Source organism: Cricetulus griseus, chromosome 2 (assembly GCF_003668045.3).
Source record: "Cricetulus griseus strain 17A/GY chromosome 2, alternate assembly CriGri-PICRH-1.0, whole genome shotgun sequence".
Classification (NCBI taxonomy): domain Eukaryota; kingdom Metazoa; phylum Chordata; class Mammalia; order Rodentia; family Cricetidae; genus Cricetulus; species Cricetulus griseus.
The window spans coordinates 185,201,309-185,213,355 of record NC_048595.1 but is presented as its reverse complement, the minus strand read 5'-3'; the positions used below and the strand labels follow the sequence as shown (position 1 = coordinate 185,213,355).

Here is a 12,047-nt window from a genome sequence, read left to right as displayed (position 1 = left end):
GCTGGCTGAGGGCGGGGGCGACGTCCTGCCTGGAATTGTGCCGGAAAGCGCCAGGTCTTAGGGTCCCAGTTTAGCAGGGTAGTAGCTGGGATCGCAGGCTTCGAGGCTGCTCCGGGTGCACGCAGCCACCTCTGAGCTGCACCTCGGCTTCCGAGTAAACTTTGCGCCGGGGCTGAGTTGGGAAGTGGGGAGCCACGGTCACGGGCTGTGCTTTCGGAGCCGAGTGAGGCTCTAGAGCTCCACCCTTGTCCCCGCGGTCCTCCCGCACGCCCCTCTAGTCCAGGCCAGGGTCTCGCTCACGCTGCGCTCCTCCCTGCTCTCCTCTGCCCCTCCCCAGCTCGAGGCGTCGGACATGCTGAAGCCGGGGGACCCCGGTGGCTCGGCCTTCCTCAAAGTGGACCCAGCCTACCTGCAGCACTGGCAGCAACTCTTCCCGCACGGAGGCGGCGGCGGCCCGCTCAAAGGCAGCGGGACCGCGCTTCCCCTGGGCGCGCCCCAACCCCTGCAGCCGCCGCCGCCTCCGCCGCCTCCCGAGCGCGCCGAGCCTTCTCCGGACGGCCTACGGCCACGGCCAGCCTCGATCTCGTCCGTCTCATCCACCCCAGCTCCCTCCTCCACCTCCGCCTCTTCTGCCTCCTCCTGCGCCGCCGCCGCCGCCGCCGCCGCGCTGGCGGGTCTCTCGGCCCTGCCGGTGGCGCAGATCCCCGTGTTTGCGCCTCTAGCTGCTGCTGCGGTGGCCGCGGAACCTCTGCCCCCCAAGGACCTGTGCCTGGGCGCCTCCTCCGGCCCCGGGCCCGCTAAGTGCGGCGGCGGCGGCAGCGCGGGGGACGGTCGTGGCGTCCCGCGTTTCCGCTGCAGCGCGGAGGAGCTGGACTATTACCTGTACGGCCAGCAGCGCATGGAAATCATCCCGCTTAACCAGCACACCAGCGACCCCAACAACCGTACGTAGCCGCAACCCTAGCTCGCATGCTCTGCCCCGGCGAGGGCGACAGCAGGCAATGGTGGAGGAGCCCGGGTAGGGTCCCATAAGAATGACACGGGTGAAGGGTGGGGGATCTTGGTCCAAGGCTATGTCCCGCGCCACCCAGATTACTGTGGCAAAACTTTTCTGGCGTCTGAGAAGGGACGGGTGCCCGGGTGTCACCTTGGGCTCCTGCCGCTCAGCTCTTTTCGGATCCTGCTTCACAGCCACAAGGCTTTGCCACCCCAGTGGTCCTCTGCCCTCCTGCTGCCCAGTGTTCCGGGCCAGGCGGGTACTGGCAGCGAGCAGCCGCGATTGCCCGGGTGGACCCAGCCGCCCCGATCGGGACGAGGGAGGGAGTTTCTGAGGAAGCGTGGACACCAGAGATTGCTTCCTGGTCTTTATTCCACCTTTGGAGTTAACGGTGGCAGCTCATTTTCGGGCCGCGATTATCGAGAATTTCTTTTTCGTTCGTTCTTTCTTTTTTTTTTTCTTCTTTTTTCTTTTTGTAGCAATGGGTCAGTTTCTTTCTGCAGGTAGGTATTAAAAGTAAAGCTACTATTTATTTAGAAGCCAAAGAAAAGGGAGGCGCACTAAATGAGAAGGAAATTTCCAGTGTCAGGATGGTGTCATTCTTTGTGGATTCCCCATTCTCCAACAACTCTTGATCCTGCAAATGTTTGCAATCCATGTTGCTTTTTTCCTTTAAACAAACAAACAAAAACATTTTAAAAGTTAATAGTGGTGGCTATTTCATAAAAAAACTTACTTCTTCCTCAAGTAAACGGTGAAATGACTGGCTACGTATATATCAGAACTTCACCGAGCTTTCTGTATTCACAATTCCAAAAGCTTGCCCTAAGCACAGCTATACTCTGACATTTTGAAACACAATCCTCAGTGAAGGAATGTGTGTTGTCGTGCATCTGTATTTCTTGGTAATTTCGAAAATTATGATATGTTAACACCTAGGACATTGGCATATGCGTTAACTATACTCTCCAAAAACCTTCCGGCCCAACCTTAAAGCAACAGGGTGAGAGTCACATTGAGAAAAGCATTCATCCACCAAATTTCTTTAATCCATTCTTCATTTGGCTTCTGTATAAGAAAAGTAGATAATAAATACTTACTTCTATTCTATTATAATAAGAATGTCTATCGCACCATCAACTTCTTGATTTCTCACCAAAACGAAATAATAGAAATAGAAGAGTAATGTAAAGTTGCTTTGATAAAAACAACAACAAACAAACAAACAATGGGCATTAGCCTCATAATTGAGGCTTGTCACTCTTCTTGAAGTAGTTATTATGACGGAGATAACAATTACTAACCAAAAAAGCAGTTGTGTTTACCTTTTTCCTTTCTAGCATCCAAGGGTAAAATATTGCTTTAAGACAAGAGCTGCAATTCCTTTTTGTGTGTGTTCATTTAAAAAGACTTATGTATTTCAGGGTTGCAAAACATTTTATAAAATTGCATTCTCTTAATCGAGTTCAAAGATGTGTGTTTCCTTGTGAATCTTTTCCAGATGTTGTCTTACAACCAGTTCTTTTTAAAGTGTGAAATAGAAAACTTGGCAGTAGTTCTTACTGCTAAGTGAAATATAATCATTGTAGATTGGGAACACCTTATCAAACTTGCTGTTACTTCTCTATATGAAATCTGGGTTGGAAAAGATACTAACCCTGGTTTTGGTTGTGCTATGCGTGATTTTTTACAGTGTAGCAGTGAGATTAAACCTATTTTCACTAAAGAAAACATCCACCAATCAGAGAAAGAATTAGGACAGATTACTAATTGACCTTTGGGTATGAACGAGTTTGTTATCTAGATAGCTCCCCCACCCCATGTTAGAGAGGATGATTTGTGGTTTTATTTATTCCTATTTTGTTAATCGGCTGGTATCCTTTTTTGAGTCAAATGCATTGATTCCATGTTCAAAGAGCAGGAGAGAAGACAGAAGGATGTTAGATTGTTACACTTAACTTTGCTTGCTAATTAAAGAGACAGTTGGGAGGAAAACAGAAAGGGATCATAGCTCTGGGTAGTGGGAAATCAGCCTCTGGTTCTGGGCAAGAAAACTTGGGACTCTTAAAGCCAGACGTTGTATGGTGTGTTTTAAAGATGAGCAGTGACTGTGTTTAATCTAACTAGGCATTTCAAACAAACCTGAAATGCAAAGACTTAAAACTTCCAGGGCCTTAGAGTGTTGGTATTTTGGTCACTTGAAAGCCTGAAAACAAAAGCTTCCCCTACTGTATGGGGAGGGGTGAGGAAAAGGAGGGGTGGACGGGGAGGCTGAAGGAAGTAATTTTAATTTCTCACATGTAGCATAGCATTCCCTAGCTGTCTTTCTTTTTCTTTCTTTCTTTTTTCTTTTTTTTTTTTTTTTACTTTTCACCATTTCTCTCTAAAAATTTTCTTGAAGTGATTCATTCAACATAGCATCCCTTTGTGACTTTGTATTAAAGGAGTGTCAAGTCAGTTCTCTTTTTTCTTACTAGGCAAAAAAGCTCCTCCTCACTTCTCCCCTTCCTTTTGCCCTTGATTAGTAACACACACCACCATTGCTCAGCCACACCTCGGAACTCTGTTGGCATGTATGGCAGACACCTCAGCAAATAAGCTTGTAGCTCTTGCCTATCAGATTTTCAAACACACTAAACGCAAATTAGCCCAAGTGAGCTCCTTCAGTAAGTAGGTTCCTGTTATTGAGCCGCCTGCAAGTGATTGAGGCGTGCTTTCCACCGAAGCTCTCAAGGCTCTCTCCCTTAAAAGTCAAGTGCTGTGTCATGTAATACACACATCTCTTCTTTACTGCTGGGCTGCCTCATCCCTGGGGCTCCATCCCAGTGACCTCTTCTCAAGTTCCCGGTAACTGAAGGATTTCCTGAGACCTAGTCAGTACTCCCAGAGGATAGTGAGAGGTAGTTACTGGGCATGCCCACAGTATGTGCAGAGAGCCCCCATCATCTCAGCAGAGTTAGCTTTTCCTAATCTTTTTGTGAAGACAGCTGGCTTCATACTGAGATGGAGGCTGGAAATGAACCTGGCATAGAGTTAGATCACCCTATACCTTCTCAGTGTTGGGGGTGCTCTGCGACCCTTCTGATTTGGGAAAGCACACCCATGTAGGGAACCGTTCGGGGAACCATGGATGTGGAGGCAGGACTGCAGGCTTCATTGTTGGCAGTGCCACACTCGCCAAAGATTTGAGGGAAGGAACAGAGAATAATGAAGGATTGATGTCTGTAAGGCTGCAAGGAGCTGCTGTACTGGGGGATATGGGAAACTGGAGAGGGTCCTGGGTACTGACTTTATCCTAATCTATCCCCCCTTCTTTGTTGGGGGTACGTCTTAAGAACCTGCTGGGGGATCTTAGTGGCAAGGAGACACACCCACTGCTCTACTCCCATCCAGGGAGTCCGAGTCCGGCTGTTAACGACCAACAAGCGATTTATTACAGCTTTCAGACCTGGTTCCCTGGGGGAGGGACTTCAGCGTTAGTGTGCGGGCTTTTTATATTGTTCTATTTTTCTTTTTCTCACGTGTTGTGTGCAGGCCCAGCCCTACCTCGTAACACACATGATTTAGCTATTTTACATCATTCTTTATCCAGAGCCCTGAAACTGAACATAGAGCCATATATTAGATTGAGGTTAGAAGAGGTGGTGACTGTTTATTTAAGGTGATAAAATGGTCCATCAGCAGTAATCTCCGTCGATATGTGCCACCAGGAGATGAAGGATGAGGGGACAAGCCACAATTAATTGCCCTATAGTTTTGTAGGAGAGAGTGGAGCCAGCCCAGACCTGCTTCGATCTCCTCTCCCTGCTCCTATTCATCATCTCCGCCTTGTATATGGCGGCCTCGCAGGGGCAGAGGGCCGCCAGGTTTATCTCTGTGCAATATTCTCTCGCCCTCACACCCTGGCGCTCTCATTTAATTTATTAATACAGTCACCAGGAGACAAATAAAATCCACATTTTCTCCCTCCCTCTCTCCCCCTCTTCCTCCCTCTTTGTCTCTTTCATTGGTCCCTGGGCCAAAGTAGGCAGGCTAGGGTGAGAAAGCCTCAGCTTTTTGCGTGTTGGCCGACCAGAATCCCCAGCGCATCTCTGTGAGCTGGGCTTCCACAATGGGCTCTTCTCCCTGGCTGCCTGGTTTCTGGGCCGTCTAGATTTGCTCTGGGGCGGTGAGGATGGTTGGGGCTAGGTGATTCCCTATTCTGGGGCGACAGGCCTGGTGGGTGTTCAGTGTGGCTGGATCTTTAGAATGCATTGGCAGCTGCCAGCTTTGGGAGCCCTTCCTGGTTAGAAGCTGGATGAGGCCTTTAAACCGAATCCTTCAGAGGCGAAGGCATCCAGTCTGCTGAGCATCACTCTTTGTCCACACACACCCTGCAGACGGGAAGGCAGGGCGTGATGGAACCCTGGGGAGTAACTCAGAGTGAGGCTCCGGGCCGGCACGCCTGGCTGCCTTAGGACCCTCAGTCCACTTTGCCCTCCCCCGGGGGCTTTGGACTCCGGGTTGCCAGAAGGTGGCACTCCCGGGACCGATCAATGCGTCCCGGCCCCTCAGGGCTTGGCCTACAGGACTGAGGGCTGCGACCCCGTCTGCCGCCCAGAAGGATTTACTGCCTGAGGGATACCAGCTCAGCAGGCTTCCAAGTTACTCTGTGGTTTCCTTAACGGAAGGCTGTGCGAGCAGGAGAGGCTTTGCACAGTAAAAGCCTAGTGTGGAGGCGCTCCCGGGTAAAGCTTTGTGGACAGAGCCCTAAGGACACCCACACTTGCTTCTCACATCTTCAGCAGACAGCAAAAACCCTGAAGTGCTTTATATTTCACCTTTTCTAGAATGAGAAGTGAAATGTTAGAAAATAGACCTGTTTTGTTCCTTTTCTCCGAGTATAGGTACATTTAAAGTGGTAAAAATAGTGCATGCACTTGAAAACAAAGAAAGAAAAACCGGAAAACACTCGCACAGTAAGAAAGGTGTGAAATGAAGAGTGAAAGATCTCTCTCCAAACAGAAGTCTTTGGCCTTCTGAGGTCAGTAGGTGGGCAAGCCGGTAACCCACAGTCGCCCCCTTTCCTTACTCATGGACCCTAGACAGATGTGCTGTAAGAGAGACCTAGATTGCTGTAATTGTCTATGCTAAAGTTACATTCAAATCGTCTTGTGAATAATAACTGTAAACTTGTTCAAAAAACCCTGGTTTTTAAAGGCCTGGAATGCAGTGTGGGGAGTAGTTTGAGGATCTAGCTGGCTTCTCCTTCAAACCTTTTATGTGGGTGTTTGTGGCTCACTGGCTAGAAAACACTATGTTTGCCAACTTGTGACTGTTTGTCAATCCCGAGGGAAAAAAAAAAAAGTTACTTGTTCAAAACTTCTCCAGGCTCCCCTGGGACTCTGAGACAGGTTAGAAATAAATATTTTCAATCGGAGGGATTTTGTGTGGTAAAAATGTTGGAGGCTATACATAACTTTATTTTGATGGCAATTGGTCAAACAGTTTTACATTTTATTAAGACTCACATTAAGTGGACTAATTAGCATGGACTGGTCTTGGCTACTTTGCAGTGAATTTAGAATATAGTCTTCTAGATTTGGGGGAGCCTAAGTTTTTCAGTACTCTACAAAATGCTGCTTTTAAAGTATGCTAAAGGGAAAAATGAGACCTAACAAATGGAAGTGGGATTTAGACATGAATTAAATCATGCCATTCATTCCAAATATTATTGAAGTTTGCTTCTTGTTTGTGGGGTGGCAGCTGGAGTTAATTGCTTCTAGTCTGTTTATCCACATAGACGATGTGATGCTACACATAGAGAACTGGGAAGCTGATAGAATTTTTGGCACAGGTTATTAGGTTGTGGGTAGTGAATGTTTTTTGCTTCTCACTCTTCACTTAATTGAATGAACCAGAAAGGAAAAATCAGTTAAGCATTCCCTGGGGGTGGTTTATATTTATTTTCTTGGGCACATTGCCTTTTTCTTATTGTCATTTTTTTAAAAGCTATTTTTTTTTTTTGCTCAGGTGGTGAATGGTCATTTTAACGAGTCTTCGAAGTTAGACACATTAAAAATTATGGACAGTGGCTATTTCCCTATTGTTATTCTTTAGCCTCCTCATGCCCAAGAGTGTGGGGGAGAGAAAGCTATCCTTGTAATTCTATAACTTAATCATGCTGAATTTCTTTTCGTGACCCCCAAATGGTTACAACAGTAAACTCTTTCAATCCTATTGATTGAGTCATGAGTTTGTATATAAAATTCGCCTGGATTTCATTAGTCTTTCTGAATCTCTACATTTGAAGGCTTCAGGGTCAGGCAGACTGAGATGCAAATCTATTTGCTGTCTCTTTCTAGTTTCTTGGCCCATGGTCCTGTTTCAATGGCTTTTGCTGCATCTGCAAAATGGGAATCATGGTACTTAGAGCTAGAGTGGCAGTTTGCTGCCAGACAAATGCATGGCATACAGAAGGCACTAAGGGATAATACTTATCGTTATTTTGTTTCTACAATATCTTGATTTTGTTGTTTGTTGTTGTTCACAAGTGAAAGTATGAGAGGCCGAGTGAAATATATGTGTTTCTGAACTGTTAACTTGTGAATAAATGTTAGTATGCTCTCATCTAGACCTTAGGGTCAAAAGTGGAATCTTGAAGAGACCCCACGTTAGCCTATGTTGCTGGCAGAGGGTGGGTATCTTTGTGTTAAGGAAGGCATATCTGCAGAAACAGGATGTTGCTTCTTATAGAAGAAGGCTTGGGGACAGCCACTAAGAAATTACAACCAGCAGGTCTCCTCACTCCTTGAGCAATCTTAGGTGGAGTAGAGTGGCTGCTCATTGAAGGCAGGACACAGCTAATTGGAACCACCTCCAGGGAGATGGGATGCTCACACATTCAACCATTATTACCAAGCAAATGTCATGGTAGGGGTTCTTGCTCTATTCAGGGTTGTGATTAAATGTTCCTTGTGGCAAACTCTTCACTGATGTGCCTTGTCACAAGTATCTGGGGGTGGTTCTGCAGTTTCAACACAGACATGGCACATTCCGAGTGATCTACAAGGGCTAGCTGCGATGGAGGCAAGTGACAGGTGCCAAGAAGCCAGGAGAGTAACTCAGGTACCCTGACACTCAGCTCTTACCAGCTCCACCAATACAGGAACACCAAGTGCCAGGGGCAGTGTCACAGGGCTAGGCTGCAGAAGAACCCTGGGGGTCCTAGGGAGGCTAGACTCAGGAGGCAGAGTTGCACAGGCGGAGTCCTCTGAGCAGGCTAGCCGCACCAGGGAGCAGACACAGCGGCTCCGCCAGGCCCATTAATAACCCTTAGGCTCTGCGATTCCGACAGCACGGTCGCTGAAAGCCTAGCTTCTCGTGTCTGCCTGGCCCTTTCCGCCCAGTTCGAATCAAACGACACTGGGTGCTCTTGGGAAGTCGTGCCTGCAGGGTAGGATCCCTCATGCCAGCTGTTTGCCCTGGGGCAACTTAGGAACAGCTTCACTAAATGAGATAATCTCATTTAACTTGGGCTCAGCCTTCCTGCCTGCCAATTGAATCATTACCCCGATCGTTAAAGACACTTTACCCTGATCTTTAAACTTCCCATCTGGTTTGGCCTCTGGGAAGAGCTTGCACGTACAATCACTACTAACACCCACCACTCGTCCCCCAGTTCCCACTTATCCTTGTTGGCCAGAGTCCCTGGAGTGGGCGCTGGATAGACTTGTATCGTAGCTCCCACAGGGAAGGAATTGGGGCTTGCGCTCCTGCGATAGAGTAAGAAGCTGCAGACTCCCGTGTCTGTACCTGTCACTCCTGCTTTGATAGCCTAAGAGCAGAATCAAATACTCAGGCGACTATCTGAGATAACCCGTTGGACAAGAGACAGACTTCTTGAAGATGCAAGGATAAGCACATTCTGAAACGCTGGAGTAGGGCGAAGGCATAGGAACCGGTGAGGGTTAGAGAGAGAAGCTGAAATGCGGGCAACTTGATCAAAAGCAAAAGGCGCGAGTATTAGGAGCCTAGAAAGCACACCTGGCTCTGCAAACCCAACACTGAAGCCTTGCGTTGATCCCAGCAGGCATATTTGAGTGTTGGAAATTCCTTTCTCACAACTTATGGCCTTGGTGCCCTTGTGGTGTCCCCCTCCTCAACAGGTGGTTTACCTGCTGCTGTTTAGGGAGTTTACCTGAGGGTCGTTCCCCCCTCACACCCCACTCCCTACCCTAAACAAAAGGCCGGGTTAACGCGCTCCTTTCCTTCCTTTCCCGGTGTCTCCCACAGGTTGCGACATGTGCGCGGACAACCGCAACGGGGAGTGCCCCATGCACGGGCCGCTGCACTCGCTGCGCCGGCTTGTGGGCACCAGCAGCGCTGCGGCCGCTGCACCCCCTCCGGAGCTGCCCGAGTGGTTGCGGGACCTGCCGCGGGAGGTGTGCCTGTGTACCAGCACCGTGCCAGGCCTGGCGTACGGTATCTGTGCTGCGCAGAGGATCCAGCAGGGCACCTGGATTGGGCCCTTCCAGGGTGTGCTCCTGCACCCGGAGAAAGTACAGACTGGCGCCGTGAGGAACACGCAACACCTCTGGGAGGTAAGCAGCCCTAGTGGAACCCCTTGCCACGCAGCCCCGGCCCTTGGCCGACGCCCAACTCCCCCCACCGACGTATCAGGGGACTAAGTTCCCCTGTCCAGTGGAGGGTTGGCTTCTGAAGTTCCTGCAGTGAGGATGCTGGCAGATTGTGGCTTGCCATGGGGCCTGTGGGCTGCAGAAGTCAGAGCCATCTTACCCTGCCTCTGTTCAAACTGGGAAAGATTAGCCCCTCAGCTTCTCAATCTTGAAGACAATCAAAAACAGCCAAGGAGGAGGTAGAATTAGAATTAGAGACAGGTGACCTTAATGCCAGGTCCCCAGCTCCTTTCATAGGTTTCTGTGCCTGGAGCCAAGAACCAGAGAGGGGATAGTCAGGGTGATTTCTCAGGTGAAAACAAGTTTGTAGTGATAGGTAAAGTGTTTGCTTGCCTAATAAGGAAATCCTGGGTTTTGTCCTCAGTGCCACTTAGCTGGAATGATGGTGACCACCTATATTCCTAGCACTGGGGAGGTAGAGGTAAGAACCTCAGAAGTTCAAGGTCACCATAGGCTACAGAGCAAGTTTGGGCCAGTTCTAGGTCATCTAAAACATTTTTCTGTTCTTTTTGGTAAATGTTGAATATGAGAGACCAAAATATGTTATAGAACTTTGAGAATACCCAAACCCTTTCATGAATTATATTGTAAATCAAAACTTAAAAATCTGGTTTCTCTTCTGACAAAGTGAAATTATGCAACTTTGAACAGAGTAGATAATCAAAACATGAGAAAACAGCATTTTGGTATAAGTTAATCCTGACTATTAGTTAAACATACCATATTTGAAACATCCTAATCAGAGCTTCCTGCTTGATTGAGGTCCACTCCTGAGAGAGGGTTATAGTTAGACTCTTTGATCTTAGCTACTCAACCCATGGAAAACTAGTATGTAGTTATGAAAGATTACATACTAGAGGCCATAACGGGAAATGCTATAAATCTGCAGCCAGGTGAACTAATGAAGGAGTCATTAGGAAAATAAAATTCTCAATTATCAGGGCCTTATTGTTCATGTGGACTCTAGGGCTTCAGTATGGGACTATTTAAGCAACCGTGTGCTTTCTGGTTACTGGCTTGTCAGTGTGATCATTTTTGTGATGAGCTGTCCCAATTCACTGCTTACAACATTCAACAATCCTCTTACATGTTTACTGAGCTTCCTTTGGCCAGCTTTGTATTAGGCCCTGGAGAGAGTGTTGTGGCAAACAGAGTTACTGTCCAGAACCCTCACATAACTACTGGGGTCAGGGGGCTGAGGCCTGTGTTTTCAAAATCTCCCTTGATGGAGGAATGACCATAGGAGACTGCAGCCCAGCAACCCAAGGTGAGGACAGGGCAGCCCATGAGCCGCCTGCTCTATAGTTATCCACAGAGCCCAGGATCCAGGCTTCCAGTTGCCTTATCACTCCTATACAGTTGCTGGAAAGCAGTTGAACATATTTTTTTTTTTTCTTTCCGGATGGAATCCCTGATGGAGGGGAGGAGTGTGCATATTTATGTCACCAAATGAGGCTTGTCTTAAAAAACAAAAACAAAGCCAACAGTAAAAATTCAGAAGTTTAATGTCTAAAACAGGCAGGAGGAAGTGGCTTGGCACGAAATGACTTGGAGGCAAAAGTTAGAGCTATTGCATAGCAAAACTGACAAGTAGGACATAATGAAAGCGTCTGGTTTTGACACCCTTCCTCGTTGTTTGTTTCTTACTAATTCAGTTGTAACCTCCGGTTTGGTTTCAAGTTTATAAAGTCCATCCATACACTCTTCATGGTCCAGTGCTGCTGTTAAGGAGTCTAATATCCCATTGTTAAAGGTCTGCTGATGCTTCCCAGGGAAATCCACAAAGCAGTTGTTTGTGGTACAGATTTGTTCTATCTGAAAATGTGAAACCCAACTGATCCCACCCTCTGATGCTTGTCTATTTTCAGGCTTTGGAGGACAAAGCCATAAATGTGAAAAAAATCCCATAGTTCATTTTTTTTTTTCCTAGAAGGCTTTGAGTGATTGGGATGTTGGCAAGAAGCCACTACACATATAGGCTTCAACAATACATATTAACATGGAAAGCTATGGAACATTTTTGTTACACTTTTGATTAGTACATAATGGAAGATAGTTCTGTCATAATAAGTCTGTTTTTTTTTCTTAATACGTCCATGGATTTAAAATGAGTTTCACTTATTGTTTGGGGTAGGTGAGTGGAGTGTGTTAGAAAGAGATACAAAGTTAGTTCTTGGAGTTAAAAGACCTACTAGTTTGTGCTGGAGTGATTTGTTAACTCCTAGTTCTAGTTAAGAACATAATTGATCTATTTTTTATCATCCCTCTGTAATAATAATTAGAATGACATACATTTGGGGGACTGACAGGATATTGAAATTTCAGCCACGTAAAATGTCTCCTGAGAGATGGTAAAAAATGTTACTGGCTGG

The 12,047-nt window shown here is 47.3% G+C and overlaps 1 protein-coding gene across 1 annotated transcript in view; it reads left to right on the top strand.

The window, feature by feature from the left end:
* Positions 1–352: 352 nt before the first annotated feature.
* The window catches only part of Prdm6 (PR/SET domain 6), a 98,643-nt gene continuing 86,948 nt past the window's right edge, over positions 353–12,047 (top strand). Inside the window, exons 1-2 of the mRNA XM_035439036.1 lie at positions 353–944; positions 9,272–9,579. Coding sequence (XP_035294927.1) covers positions 353–944; positions 9,272–9,579 — 900 coding nt within the window. The remainder of the gene's footprint in view (positions 945–9,271; positions 9,580–12,047) is intronic.